General features: G+C 36.3%; 1 protein-coding gene across 5 annotated transcripts; it reads left to right on the top strand.

Moving 5' to 3' along the window:
* Nucleotides 1-1,228: 1,228 nt before the first annotated feature.
* On the top strand, nucleotides 1,229-15,315 carry nt5c2a (5'-nucleotidase, cytosolic IIa). Of its 5 annotated transcripts, XM_047812412.1 has the most exons (20): nucleotides 1,229-1,333; nucleotides 2,684-2,800; nucleotides 4,978-5,016; nucleotides 5,961-6,034; nucleotides 7,541-7,658; nucleotides 7,862-7,954; nucleotides 8,488-8,579; nucleotides 8,704-8,761; nucleotides 8,990-9,083; nucleotides 9,181-9,234; nucleotides 9,338-9,421; nucleotides 9,690-9,731; nucleotides 10,061-10,168; nucleotides 10,306-10,372; nucleotides 10,467-10,637; nucleotides 10,885-10,936; nucleotides 11,170-11,230; nucleotides 11,325-11,501; nucleotides 12,302-12,561; nucleotides 12,762-15,315. In XM_047812412.1, the coding sequence occupies exons 2-19, from the start codon at nucleotides 2,703-2,705 to the stop codon at nucleotides 12,530-12,532; spliced, it is 1,713 nt and encodes a 570-aa protein (XP_047668368.1). In that variant the 5' UTR covers nucleotides 1,229-1,333; nucleotides 2,684-2,702; the 3' UTR covers nucleotides 12,533-12,561; nucleotides 12,762-15,315. The 5 variants fall into 5 exon arrangements, with proteins under 5 accessions (XP_047668368.1, XP_047668366.1, XP_026992107.1 ...); XM_047812410.1 differs by having other exon boundaries at nucleotides 1,230-1,333; nucleotides 12,302-15,315; XM_047812411.1 differs by having other exon boundaries at nucleotides 1,299-1,419; nucleotides 12,302-15,315.
* The last annotated feature ends 15 nt before the right edge of the window (nucleotides 15,316-15,330 follow it).

Consider the following 15,330-nt stretch of genomic DNA (forward strand, 5'->3'; position numbering starts at 1 on the left):
CTATTACTGGAAACATATTGTTGATGAGGGAGATTAGAGGAAAATCCCCAGAATGGTTCAAGCTAACAAGTAGGATATTGCATTTCATATAATCACACTTAAAAAGCTCTAATCACTCCTCGCACTGCATCATGCTCTGTAAGATCTACTAGCACTGCTCGACTGGTTCCACCATCTCAGGGTGCAAGATAAGTATACATCAAGCCTCTTTTCTGTTTTGGCACAGAGGTGGTGGAATGAACTTCCCCTAGATATCTAAAACGCTAAGTCACTGGGTGTCTTTAAATGAGTGAAGACCTACATCTTCAACCAGCCTTAAACTAGCCCTTATTTTTTCCTTGTTGGTTTTATGTATTAAAAAAGTATTATAATTTCTCCCACCAGCGTTTTAGGCTGATGGTATCGTATCCTAAGTCTGTGACCAAGTGAACCAGTGTTGATGTATTTATTGACATAAAAGATTTATCTTTTGTACTGGGCTCTGGATAAGACCATCTACCAAATGCCATAAATGTAAATGCAAAAATCTTGGAAGCAAATAAAGGATCTCAGAATACACAAAACATCAAATTTATGTCTATGGGGCTCCAGGAGCAGAGGACGACATAGGATTCCACTCCTGACAACCAAGTACTGTACAGGAGACTACACTGGGCACATAAAAACAGGGCAGATTAAGAAAAAAATCGCAGCCATAAATGAATGAATGAATGAATGAATGAATGAACAAACAAACAAACAAATAAATAAAATAATTGAAATTGTTTCAGTTCATCAGGTCGAACGATAATGAACGAACAAACAATCGAATAAATAAATACATAAATACATAAATACATAAATAGATAGATAGATAGATAGATAGATAGATAGATAGATAGATAGATAGATAGATAGATAAATAAATAAATAAAACAAAACGATAGAATAAAATAAAAATAAAAAAATTATTTTTTAAGTTCATCAGGTCGTATAGTAAAACCTGTCCGTGTTCATTTGTCTCGCCTCTGATTGGTTTTCTGTACGAAATGGGTACACATCTTTTACCCTTTTTAACTTTTTATACCTGACAAATGACAAAAAGATGCCTTTTGAACAAACTCTCCCGATGAGAATACATACATGTGTGTTGCTGGCGCTTGAATGCGTGTTTTATGCGTGCTGAATGCGTGCCTGCAGCCTGTGTGCAGAAATAGCGCTCACAGTCAGATACTTTAAAAAGGCCGTAGACTGCGTGTGCAGATGCGACAAATACTACTGCGGAGGCGTGAGTTTCCTTTGCGCATGCGCACTATGCAGATTTTTGCAGCTTAGCAAACACAGGAACAGTGAGGTGAGTGTTGGGGGGAACAAATGTAAATAAACTCCGACGTTCAACACAGACTTTTTGTTAAGGGGTTAGATCATGTTTGTTTAACGGTAAGTAAAATATTCATTAGACATTTAGCTGGTTTAGAAGGTGTTAGCTGGTTTAGAAGGTGTTAGCTGGTGTTAGCTGGTTTAGAAGGTGTTAGCTGGTTGGCTATATCTCACCATAAAGACCGGAAGAAGTAACGTTAAGTAACATTAATGCTAACCATCTATCTACAGCTTGTTAACCAGTTCACACACTTCTCTGTAAACACTTAGCCATTAGTATCACAAAGAACTATTTAGAAGTAATTAAAAGGTTAAAAGATTTTCAGCGATGTTAAGCTGAAAATTATTTAATCATCTCATAGACAGTCAGTAATTTTCAGCAGAAACCAGAAGGATTTCTGAACAAAACATTTACGTTGACCAAATTGCACATAGGTTTCTGATTATTTATTTATTTTATTTTTTTAGTTTATTTATTACATTTTTAATTGTATTTCTTTTATGCTAATTATTTTATTTTTATTTATTTCTTTTGTAATTATATTTATTTATTTATTACATTTTCTCCTAAAGGAGTTTATAAAAATGGATGATACAGCGACAATAGTTTAAATGTGTTAACACAACAGTCGATAACATTAGAAGTAATTGATTGTCAAGAAGCTTTTGTCATTTCAACCATATATAGCTGTTGCAGTACACATAAGACCACGTTTCTCCAGGATCATGGTGCTACATAGAACATAGACAGAGCTATAAGGACTTAATAAGTTAGTCCTAGATACATAAAGTGCATCTGTGCGAACAGTGCGGGACAAGACAGGAAGACAGTGCGGGACAAGACAGGAAGACAGTGCGGGACAAGACAGGAAGACAGTGCGGGACAAGACAGGAAGACAGTGCGGGACAAGACAGGAAGACAGTGCAGGACAAGACAGGAAGACAGTGCAGGACAAGACAGAAAGACAGTGCAGGACAAGACAGAAAGACAGTGCAGGACAAAACAGAAAGACAGTGCAGGACAAGACAGTGCAGGACAAAAGACATTAAACAAAAGACAATACACAAAACCAGCACTGACCAGTGTAAATACTGTATGTTTAATCAGTATTATGTGTGCAGAAATACTGGAATAAACACAGTATTATAGCAGCAGTTACATGAGATATTGTAAAGTATTGTGCAAAACAGCAATTGACTAAAATGTAAAACCACAGTTGGAGATCCTAGGATTTTCAGTCTGCCTGCATTTCAGTTAACATAACGATTTTCTTCCAATAATATTTATTAAGAAGTCTGTCTATTAACTTTATTTTTTCTTCAGATCACAAAAACGGTTAAAGATGACATCTTGGAGTGATCGCCTTCAGAACTACTCAGAACTTCCTGCCAACATGGACGGCATGTCTATGAAGAAGTACAGACGAGAGGCTTATCACAGGTAATCCATAGTTTATTGACAGCTGTGAATAACTTAAATTACTGGTTTTATATGCACATCATCTTTAGTAGTTGACCTAGTAGTTTAGTATTTCAGATGCCATACAGTTTTTATTTCTTTTAATGCCAGATTATAATTTCTGGCGTAGTGTGCAGTACACTCTCATCTACTTTCATAGGGTTCCCTGAAAGATCTATTTTCCGGACTATAAACCGCAACTTTGAACCTTGCGGCTTAAACAATAACGCGGCTAATATATGGACTTTTAAATTTTTATTTCTCTCAAAAAAAACCCACATTCTGTGACGTGCTCAGTTTTTTGGCGGTATGAAGCTTTCATTACACCAATGAAATTGCCGAACGGGTTAAAGGTAGGGTCTCCGATGTTTGTGAAATGCTTCAGAAAAGTGAGTCGTTTCCACAAACTACAAATCAAAACAAAAATCAAACTCGAATTTGTGAATATGTGGCAACTTCTCGCTCTTTCAGTTCTCTCCAGCGCTGGAAAGCCGATCCTATGTTAACACGGGTCCTACTTCTTGCCTTATAGGAGGAAGATAGTGACCAATGACTTTCTTGGTAGGCTACTGTTGCTGCTAATTTTTTATTTTTTGGTACAAGCCATGTTTCGTTAAAGCCTGTGTAAAGTTAATTTGTTTCAATGTACCTGTAGGCACCTGTGACTTATAGACACGTGCGGCTTATTTATGTTCAAAATAATATATATATTTTTTTTAATTCAGTGGGTGAGGCTTAGAGTTAGGTGCGAAAATTACGGTAAATGAAATTAACTCAAAATGTTTGTTGTAAATGTTGCTCTGCCATGATCGTTAGAAAGGTGGCTGCATTTTTTAATCACAGCCAGACTTTAGTGGGAAACATGGGACTGTTTTACAGAAATCCACGTTCTGTACTGCTAATCAGATCATTAATATTCATCTTTAAACCCTGTTCTTGACTGTATGTCTTTATGCCATTAGCTGTAGTTTATATTACCACATACAGTTTGTTGTTTTAGCTAATTACTGGGGTTTTCTGTGTGCAATTCATTCCACAATTATAATTTTCTTAAATGTACCATAGCTTAATTTATTCAGAACAAAGTAAGATACATAAGGAATGATGCTGTTATAGGAAATAATCCTAGCTGTTAAAGTGGATTACTTTTCTGTAATAACAAAGTCTGATGTATATTACTCCTCTTATACTACAGCAATTTATCATCTATTACAATCATTAATTTATTAACATTCAAGACTAATATATATATATATATATATATATATATATATATATATATATATATATATATATATATATATATATATATATATATAATTAGTTCCTGTTGTCACTCACAACAAGCTGTACAAGTTTGAGTTGTTCCCTCACCAGCCTATTTCTTCTTCTCCTTTTGTCTTCAAGATAATAAGAATTACACAAAGCTTGACACTTTACAGGGAAAATGGAAAGGACCATGGTCTTTTCTGTAATGGGAAACTTGCGTGTGCTTACAAATATTCAAAAATGTAGCCTTGCTGTAGTATAATGAAAAATGATACAAGCTTGTGTATCTCTCAATACTCATAATGACAAGAGGTTGCCATGAGATTTGTTCCTTATACATGACATTTTTTTTAATAAAAATTTGCGGTCTCAATGAAAATATGCAGATTACTTGATTTGCCTGAATGTATGAAATAAATAAGCATGACCTTTTGTTGTTTGTATTGTGTCATCTGTTTTTGTTGTGTATGTATGTATTTATTTATTTATTTATTTATTTATTTATTTATTTATTTATTGATTGATTGATTGATTGATAATTGACATCACGTTGACAAGTGAATTACTGATAAATTATTAAGTGCTTCACGGTTTGCAGTGTCCTGGCAGTTTTCTCAGATTTTTAGCAGAATATAATAGAAACCCTTTACTGTCGTTATACAATATGACATGGTTCTGTCGGATGGAAAAACATTTACAGTACCCTCTTAATATTCAAAGATAAAGTGCAAATGGCAGTTAATTGAGCAAATGGCAGGTAAATTAGCTCAGTCACTGTTTCAGTTTGTGTTTAGTGATCAACACTTCAACACTGTTATTACTATGCAGTGGTAATTAGCCAATGTACATACTGTAGTAATGTATAGTACATTTATTCCTTTATTACAAAGCTTACCACGGGAACTGGCCCAATGTCATCCTGCTATGAGGTATGCGAAAGTTTTGTCATTGACCTGAAGTATTGACTTTGTATGTAATTTGTAAAAAATATCCACCAAAATCATCACCTTTTTCTGAACAGACTTCATCTTTACTTACCCGGTTCTGTGGTGTGGCCTCCCTTAGGTGCCCGTAAGATGACCACTTTTTGGTCTTATTGGAAATTCATGTGTGAGACCTTTCCTCCATTTTCTCATTTTCACATTTAATATATCATGTCAAAGGTTAGAACTTTGGCATTTCACTGTCACCTTTGCAGAAAGGTAATTAACACCACAGTGGACATTGACATACCGGAGTCCTGTTTTTATATTCGTCATTCTTATACTTTTTTTTGTTACTCTTAAACTATTCTTAATAAACATGATTATGGATGGATAAGCTTCATACAGTGACCATTATATAATGATGTATGTTTTTGTACACAGTATGTACTGGAACTAGCTTGAAAAGGAGATGGTTTAGTCAGGTTAGCCCCAAGGTTGTAGGGAATTTGCTGTAATGTCTTTAAATTTTGGATTTTTAAAAATGTCATTTCACTTCATTCACCAGATGAGTTCTTAAAGTTCATACAAGTTTTTTCTTGTGTAACTTAATATTGGTACAGTTATTTATAGCCTACAATGAAGGCCAATTGATGATAAATTACAATACGTGTGTGTCTAAAAATCTTCTAATGCAAATAATATTTACTGTGTTTGAGCCTAAATTTGATGACAGCTATACATATTTTATAACTAATGTTCTTTCCACAGTTATTTCTTCACCCAAAAATTCTGACCTACTACATATTATTTATTATTTGTATTTATATGTGTGTTAAAGGCACCACAAAGGGAAGAAGGTAAAACCTGTTTGCCCCAGGGCTACCGAAATAGTAGCTGCCCTGCTTTGCATCGTGTGAACTATCTGTGATTATTCTTTTCGTTTACAGAGTTTTTGTCAACAGAAGTTTGGCAATGGAGAAGATTAAATGCTTTGGCTTTGATATGGATTACACTCTAGCAGGCAAGTACTCTTCCTTTTTTTTTGCAGTTTTTTCAGCCATATGTTTAGTTTATATAAGACTGAGCTCTGCCATGTTCACGCTTGCAGTGCATTTTAGTCAATACTCTGTATATTGTCGCTGTTGGGCGGAAACCTCGTATGTCCAAATTTTGTCAATTTCATATTTTTTCACATATCGATGCTATTGGTCAATCCTCACGTGGGTCTGTTATTTTTACAAGTTATTAACCAATCTAAAGTCTTGTAAATAGCTTGAGCGCAAATCTCTTAACTCCATTGGACACTTCAACTGTCCACCTCTTCTTCACTCTGCGGGAGAGCTTCGCGGCATATTCTCGAGATTGAGTCGCAACGATTCAACACGTCTTCTGAGGTAAATGTCTTCAAAACACTGGGCTCAACGAAAAAAATCTTGACCCCCCGCTAGTTCTGGTGCTCGTCTGAGGACAGGAATTTAGCGGAAGACAATCCACTGCAACGCAGACTAAACCCTGTGCATTGCAGATAAGATACAGCGTTTTTTTTTTTATTTCCTGAAAAAAAATGGTTTAGGAGATACGAGGATTCCGCCCGACAGCGACAATATACAATGTTATTTAGCTCTTCTAACATGGTTCACTGTGGAAGCCATGCTTCTAATGGCTGTGCTGTACAGTACAACATAATAAAATGAATGTAAATATGTTTGAGAGTACGTTTTGCCCACCAGTTGGGCTGGTTCAGTTCTTGCATGCATTCAGTTCTTGTGTGCAAAGTTTGCATGTTCTGACTGTGCTACAGGGTTTCTTCTGGGTTTTCCAGTTTTGTAACCCAGTTCAAAGACATACGGCTGATTCTGCCTTTCTCAGTTGTCCGTATTGTGTGAATGGGTGTGACCGTGAGTGTGCCCTGTGATGGGTCGTCATTCTGTCCAGGTTGTCCTCCACCTTGTGTCTAGAGTACACTGGGATAGACTCCAGGCTCCTCATGACCCTGCAAAGGAAAAGTGTTTAGGGCGTTTTAGAGAAAAAGTTTGTGTTTTGAGAATATTTGACAAGCTATAATCTATTTTTATAATCTATTCAACATTGTACTTTCCCATTACACTGCCTACTCGGCCCAGAGAGCCTTGGTGTGCAAGTGTTGTAACTATCAGATAACAACTTGTTTTGCAAAGATGCACACACATTCCGAAGTGAAGAGCAAGTTGTTAAAAGCAGCCTGCTGTGAAATGGAAACTGATAGTCTCTGAAATGTACATGGATGCATTACACATAAGGGTACAGGAACAGACATTGATATCGGTCCTGTCGCAATCTTTCTTGTTTTGGAGCTTATTGGAAATGTTTTATTCACTGCTGTAAGTCATAGCACTAAAATGTAAACAGCAGAGCAAATATCACAGTCCATCTGCTGGTCTCTTCTGATTTTTTTTTTGTTCTCCACACCATGACTGTTCACTTAGTTGTTACAAAGGCCAGCTTGTACTGTATACTTCTAAACATATCCTTTACACTATATTCATAGTGTACAAGTCTCCAGAGTATGAATCCCTTGGATTTGACCTGACAGTGGAGAGGTTGGTTTCCATTGGTTATCCACAAGAACTTCTCAATTTTGTCTATGACCCGACCTTCCCAACCAGGTAAACTACAAACCTGTTGGTATAATTAATGTTTTGTAGCATGTCTATGTTAAAAAAAAAATATATAAAAAAAAAAAATATATATATATATATAATGTATACGTGTGTGTTTTCTAAAAGAGTATTGTGCTACTGTCATATAGATGTCTTTGGAAATGCTGTTGCTGCAAATATCTATCTAATCTATATTTAATTTTTTACAGAGGCCTGGTATTTGATACATTATATGGTAATCTGTTGAAAGTAGATACCTATGGCAACATTTTGGTATGTGCCCATGGGTTTAACTTCATGCGGTGAGTAACCATGAAATAAAGAAGCCTTGCATGCCTATATTTGCTGATATTTTCTCGGGGAGCACTGAGCTATACTGAAAGCAATTATATTTGTTGTTACAATTTGCATAAATGATTTTGGCAAATTTTCTGAAATAGCTTTTTCTGATATTGATAGTAAGCTATTATGAAGAAGAGTTCCATTTTGAATATATTTCTGCACTTAAGTAACCATTGCGCCAATGGCGACATCATTCTTCAGTTGTGTACAACAGAAAACAGAAGTTAGTGGAAAATACTGTTTGAATTTTGCACAGAAACAATCTACTGTGTTGAATGTGGATGTGCATCATGCTGTTTTGTTCTACTTTGAATGGCCCGTTGAGTGGAATGTTTTTCTCACCGTTTTTCTGCTTATATTGGCTTGTGAATGTTTGTGTGTGGTGTTTGAATGATTCATCAGTAATCAGCTAATTTTGGTTATTTTTCTCTGAATATATTTGGATGTTGGGCATTTGATGCATGCCTAATAATGCTGTTTTTGTCTCACATAGGCCAGAGATTAGGGAATTATATCCAAATAAGTTCATCCAGCGTGGTGATACAGAGCGATTCTACATCCTTAATACGCTGTTTAACCTCCCTGGTAAGGCATTCCTACTAGCTCTTAGCACTAGGAGAAATATCATAGGTTGCTATTATAATTTGATTCTTTTACACCAATGTCGACGGCCTTTGTTGTTCACTCGGTCTGTTTTTATTTAATCCAGAGACCTACCTTTTTGCCTGCTTGGTTGATTTCTTCACCAGCTGCCCCAGATATACTAGGTTTGTTTATCAGTGAAGAGTTTTGTCTGATCTAGCTTTCTGCATAATTAAATTCCCACTTCTTTGTAGCATAACTTTTCTCTGTAGATGGGGTGTCTGTAGGTGTAATTTAGGGTTGGAGCTAAATTCTATAGGTATTCAGTGGAAACACTCTTGGGATAATTATTTATTTACAGGCTGCCATATTTCTTTGTGCTAATGAAAATCTCTTTATCCTGTTCCTCAAAGCTGTGAGACTGGTTTTAAGGATGGCGATCTCTTCATGTCCTTCAAGAGTATGTTCCAAGATGTGCGAGATGCAGTTGACTGGGTTCATTTCAAGGCAAGAATCTTTGAATCTCCAACAGAGCCATTTTCATCATTCCACATATACCTACTGAAAAAGCTGACAAGTGTGTTGCATTTGGCTACTTTCATAGGGTTCCCTGAAAGAGAAGACTGTTGAAAACTTTGAGAAATATGTGGTGAAAGATGTGAGTAAATACAAATTGCATTTTGCAGAAATTCATGTCAGCCAGTACATTGGTTCATCTTTTTATTTTGTTCTGCACATTTATGCTTCCTGTTCCCCTCAAGGCCAAGTTACCCTTGCTTCTTAGTCGCATGAAGGAAGTTGCCAAAGTCTTCCTGGCCACTAACAGTGACTACAAGTATACTGATGTGAGTGGTTCAACATGTTTGTTTACATCATATGCGTGTGTGTGTGTGTGTGTGTGTGTGTGTGTGTGTGTGTGTGTGTGTGTGTGTGTGTGTGTGTGTGTGTGTGTGTGTGTGTGTGTGTGTGTGTATAAAATTTGTTTGTGTCTTAAAATTTAAAAAACTAAAACCTGACTTTCTAAAAATCTCGCTCTCGCTCTCGCTCTCGCTCTCTCTCTCTCTCTCTCTCTCTCTCTCTCTCTCTCGCTCCACCTCATTTGTAAATTTTCAGAAAATTATGACCTACCTGTTTGACTTCCCTCATGGTCCAAAAGTAAGTTGAATTAATTATCACCTTATAACGGTGCTATAGATACACTAGTATAGTATACTTATACTACACTATAGTATACTTGTCGCTTAATAAACGAATATAATTTTTAAAAAATATATATTTATGAATAAAATGTCAGGGCTGTATAGCCATATAAACATGAAGGTTACTGGTCTTTGCATGTCTGCAAAACCAAATTTTGTTCTTGTGCTCCTGCTTAGATATGGCTAAACCATTTAGGCCTTTTCCCTTACCTGATAATCCTTAATTTATATAGTAGGTGAACAAAATATCTCAGACCTGACTTATTGCTGGTGTTTTTTTTGCAGGCTGGCACACTTCATCGGCCTTGGCAATCCTACTTTGACCTCATTCTGGTTGATGCCAGGAAGCCTATGTTTTTTGGAGAGGGAACAGTCCTGAGACAAGTAGATACAGTAAGATGGCACAGTGCTTCCCCAGTGATGCACAGCTTTCAACCATTCCTTAATGCTTTGTATTAATAGCTTTAATATCATGTTGATACATGAGATGTTTTTTGATCATATATTCACTCTTTTATTCTTTCTTAAAGACCACCGGGAGACTTAAGATTGGGACTTACACAGGACCACTGCAGCATGGCATTGTGTACTCTGGTGGTAAGTGACACTATGTCTAGGCCTAATATTCAAACCATTATATTTATTTAATGCTATAAAATGCAGGATCCTATTTATATTCCATTTTCTACAGGATCCTCAGACATTGTGTGCGATCTATTGGGGGCTAAAGGAAAAGACATCCTGTACATTGGTGACCACATTTTTGGTGACATTCTCAAGTCTAAGAAGCGTCAGGGTTGGAGAACGTTCCTTGTGATTCCTGAGTTGGCTCAAGAGCTACATGTCTGGACTGACAAGAGTCGTAAGTCTCACATCACTTCTGTATCTTTTAGAATTAATGTTAGTCTAGTCTTAAACTGAATGATCTTTTTAAATGTTGAAACTTGTATTTTAAACAAGTCGTGGTGTTTTTCATTGTGTTTGAAAAAAGCACTATACCTAAAGGAATGATGTCAGAGGACTGGAAATCCTTTAGAAACCATAGAAAAAAGTAAACGGGACCTGTTCTTTTGCGAAGAATTACAGTTTTGTTCTGCTCTCTCTTACAGCACTTTTTGAGGAACTGCAGAGTTTGGATATTTTCCTGGCAGAACTTTACAAGTAGGTGTTGTTGAATATGGTGGTATGTTGTTGGTTTTTTTTTTTTGTTTTTTTTTTAAGACCAGTACACACACTGTGACAGTGAATACAGGTTTATGGAACAAACAGGTTTATGGACTTTCTATTTTATTTGCAACTGCTTTCAACCTCTCACATGTTCTTCATCTGCATGTGTGTTTGCTCCTACTTCTTTCCTATCTCCACTTGTGACCCCCAACATTTTCTGCTTCCAGGCATTTGGACAGCAGCAGTAACGAGAGACCCGACATTAGTTCACTTCAGAGGAGGATTAAGGTGATGAGCTGTAGTTATTTTTATTATTTGAAAGTTGGTTAGTTCAGTTCCAGCAGATATTAATATTTACTTACTTAACTTCTGATTTTCACAGAAAGTAACCCATGATATGGATATGTGCTACGGGATGATGGGAAGTCTATTTCGTAGTGGCTCTCGGCAGACCCTGTTTGCTTCTCAGGTGATGCGATATGCTGATCTGTATGCTGCCTCCTTCATTAACCTACTCTACTACCCCTTCAGCTACCTGTTCCGAGCTGCACATGTGCTGGTGAGTATGGAGCTTAGATATTACTTTTCTGAAGGATTTGTGTTTGAAAACCTATTTGTAGGGCCCTCTGCTGTCTGAAAGACAAATTGCAGCTGCATAAAAAATGAAATAAAAGATAACGTTCTATCAACATCAGGGTCAATTAGAGTAATATTAAGATGTCCTTGTCCCAGTCATAGTGTAAATTTAGCAAACCTAATTTAAAGATTGAAACACTCAGATTGGTTGTTCAGGAGCTACATGCTGCAGTCAATTATGTGGCAAAAAGGTTATTTTGAATGCCTTTAAAGCTGAGAATCAAGAACAGTCTTTATGTGACTATAATAACTATAATAAATTCTATACTAAGCTGTATCAGAAAATGAATGCAAATAAATTATAGCTCAATACAGCAGATTGGCGCACCATTAGAAACCATGCATTGTGATGATCACTGAGATCTTTTATCTGAGTTTAAGGCTTTTCACGTTGCTGTATGTGTTTTATTTTGCTCGTGCAAGATGATTTTCTTTCACTTGTATCAAAACTGCTACATTAATACTATGCTGTTGCTAATTATGATTTTTCATTCACGAGGCAGTTAGTTTGGAGGAACTTGCCATGCTTAAAGCCTTTAAAACTGCAGAAATGTGTGGGGTTTTTGTTGCATTTAAGTTGTCTGCTGTTATAGTCATCACGGTCGATGGAATCTTAAATGTTAAAAACAATCAAGCACAATTATGTCCATCACTGTACAGTCTAAAATTTGCCAAGTAGGACCAATGAGTAGACTGCTCATAAATTATTTATTTTTTGTTCAGATGCCACACGAGTCCACTGTAGAGCACACTCACGTGGATACCAATGACACCGAATCTCCCATGGCAACACGCAACCGCCACTCTGTGGACTACAGAGACCACGAGTGTAAGAAGCACCAGCTGACCCGCTCCATCAGCGAGATTCAGCCTCCTCACTTGTTCCCAGAGACACCGCAAGAGATCACACACTGCCACGATGAAGACGACGATGAGGAAGAGGAAGAAGAGTAATATTGTTCCAGTTATAAATGTAACAAGAAGTGAGTGTTGGTCTTTTGGGACGTACACATTTCCAAGAAATCAGATGATTTTCATGAATTTGTAGTTCATAGAAGATCTTTATACTTGGATAAGTTTGTTGTTTTTTCCAGTTGTGCGTCCTAAATCATATATATTTTTAAGAGAAAATTTGAGTTGTGTATAAAAGCTAAAAGCTTTGAGGGTGCCTTTTGTTGTTCAGGCAATCTTGATGAGTGACCCACAGTGTGCCCATCAGAGACCGGCTTCCTCTCTCAAGGCAGAGAAGGAAGCATCAGCTTTCTTTCTTAAATCAGTGAAAACATTCAGTTCTTTTTGTAATCTCATACAATGACTGACTTTGCATGATATTAAGGGAACTATTGCAGTATTTGCATTACAGGACTTGCATTTTAAGCATTACGTATTAGGTGGCAGGTTCCATTCAAAATGAACCCACACTGTGTGGTGGGATCTGTACTCATCTCACATAGACAACTAAAGCCTACTGGAACACATGTTTAGCAGAGACAACACGCATAACGTTTTCCCCAGAAACTGTGTGCTCACAGAGTGTTAAAACAGTATATTGAATAGGTGAACTGTTAAAACCTAGCGTTTAGTTCACTTTTAAAAGTGTGTTGGAAAACTACTGAAGTATAATTATATCTTCAGATTGAGAGCACAAAGACTCTCAGACTGTACTATGCACCTGTTTTGTCTTGACTGCAGCCAAAGGGTTTGAATTAATCGCCAAGTGCACAAGGAGGGCCACCATAAGTGAGGATATCTGTGAGCTTTAATGCTTCAGCTGCTGTAATGTAGTATGTAAACTAGTGAGGGAATGAGAATCTGGGCCACTGTGATTTTTTATTTTTTTTCCCTCCTTCTTTCACGTGTATTGTGGTCTAGCTATACACAGTACTAAAATGACTTGTCCTGGTATGTAGACCTGGATCAGCTATTTTTATTACAGATTTAGAGATTATTTTTTTGCAAAAATTGATGGATTCCTATTCATTTATTTCTGTCATGAAACTGTTTTCTTGTCCACTGTTGTAGTAAGAGTAAAAGAAAGGAATTTTTTAAAAATTAGCTATAATTATTTGCTTGCTAATGATGGAAAAATTGGTCAGATAGAATTTGACTAATAAGCGTGCTTCAGGAAAGCATATTTGTTTTTGATTAATTCATAGACATGGTTTCTTGGCCCATGTCCTGCTTTGACCTGAGCTCAGACCACATGGAGTACTGCCTTTTGGATATATGTAGACATTAATTAAACCCTGTACTAAAATCAGCTCATTTATAGCATATCAATGTGTCAAATAATCATTCTAGTTTTTTTTTTTTTTCAGATTTGTTTATTTTTAAAGCAAAATAAGTAATTGAAGGTTATTACCTTGCTATTAAATGGTTAGTTTTAACATGCTGCAAAAATGTACTGTACATGTCCCTGAAATTCAATGCATGCTCTTTGAGTGCTTTTGGATAAGATCAAAAGTTTCAGAATTTCTAAAATATGAAATGGTTGATCATGATTAAGATGGTTTGTATCAGTAAACTGTAACTATGGCCTGCTTTCTTAAATAGCTGTGTTCAGGACTCTCAGCTTATAAAAAGAGAGATTTTTGGTTAACCTTTTTTGACTTGTGTTAGTTATATCCCAGTTGCCTTTCGGCCAGTTTTTTTAATCTGTCGTGTAGTTTAATCATGTTTTTAATTAGAGGGCATTGCTTAATTAGCATGTTAGTTATTGCACAACACTTTTACAGTCAGGAATGTTTTGAACTGTTTACTGTGCAAACATTAAAACTGCCTTCATTGGTGTTCCTAAACATGTAACCACTGGAGCATGACCTCATTTTAACGTGCACATTAGCCTCTTTTTCCAGACAGCAGCACCACCTCGACAATGTCACGGAAACTGCTTTATATTATGGGGTTTGTGACAGCCTGTTGAACGGCATGTAATGAGTGACGCACATGTAAAGAATTGTGCAGTCCATGCTGCATGCAGCCACGTCCTCAGTGACTCTGGGCCTTATCCAGATGCAATCACAACCAGCTTGCATAAATAGTAGCTCGACTTTTCTAGTTGCTTGGATTTCTCAATGGCTTTGTGCTAAATTACTTACCACAAACTGGGGATGGAAAGATGGTTACTGGAGTGCAGCTCCAGGTGTATGTAAATAACAGTTCTACTATTTTGGTAAATTAAAAGCATTAACAAAGTGGTTTTGTTTAAAAGGCAGCACAGAGATAAAATAACGGTCACGTTGTTACCTGGATTCATGCCTTGGACAGAAACTTTTTTTTTTTTGTTTTGTTTTACACCTCTTTTCTGTTTCAAACATTGAAGTTGTGTTTTTGCCTTGCAGAATGCAACAAGTCTGTAATTTTACTGTTTAAATAAAGTGTTTTGTGATCAAGCCTGTTGCAATCGGTCACACACTGGAAACCCGGAATCATTCAGAAACAAACAAACAATTTGGTTAATTCAAGCTAGAATAATTTTAGATGCAACTGAATGATAACCTGCCAATAATAAAGTAATTGATTTATGTACTTTTATAGCACAGATACAATGAAGTTATTTCCAAAGCTGTTAAGACTTTTTCAGTGCGCTTTTGATTCCTGATAGAATTGCATAGCAAATTAAACCCTCAATTACAACTTTCTGATGTAAAATGTATTACTAAAATCCAAATTCTACTCAGTAGAATATGCTTGAATGAATTTGCATTGAATAAAAGTCATTGTTTTTTCAGTTTTGATCACTTGCACATTTC

The sequence above is a fragment of the Tachysurus fulvidraco genome, chromosome 4 (genome assembly GCF_022655615.1).
Source record: "Tachysurus fulvidraco isolate hzauxx_2018 chromosome 4, HZAU_PFXX_2.0, whole genome shotgun sequence".
Taxonomy (NCBI): domain Eukaryota; kingdom Metazoa; phylum Chordata; class Actinopteri; order Siluriformes; family Bagridae; genus Tachysurus; species Tachysurus fulvidraco.

Coding starts and splice junctions, on each gene's coding strand:
- nt5c2a (XM_047812412.1), top strand. CDS start 2,703: ATGACATCTTGGAGTGATCGCCTTCAGAACTACTCAGAACTTCCTGCC. Junction 9,732..10,060: donor ACTTCCCTCATGGTCCAAAA/GTAAGTTGAATT, acceptor TTTTTTTTGCAG/GCTGGCACACTTCATCGGCC. Junction 11,502..12,301: donor TCCGAGCTGCACATGTGCTG/GTGAGTATGGAG, acceptor TTTTTTGTTCAG/ATGCCACACGAGTCCACTGT.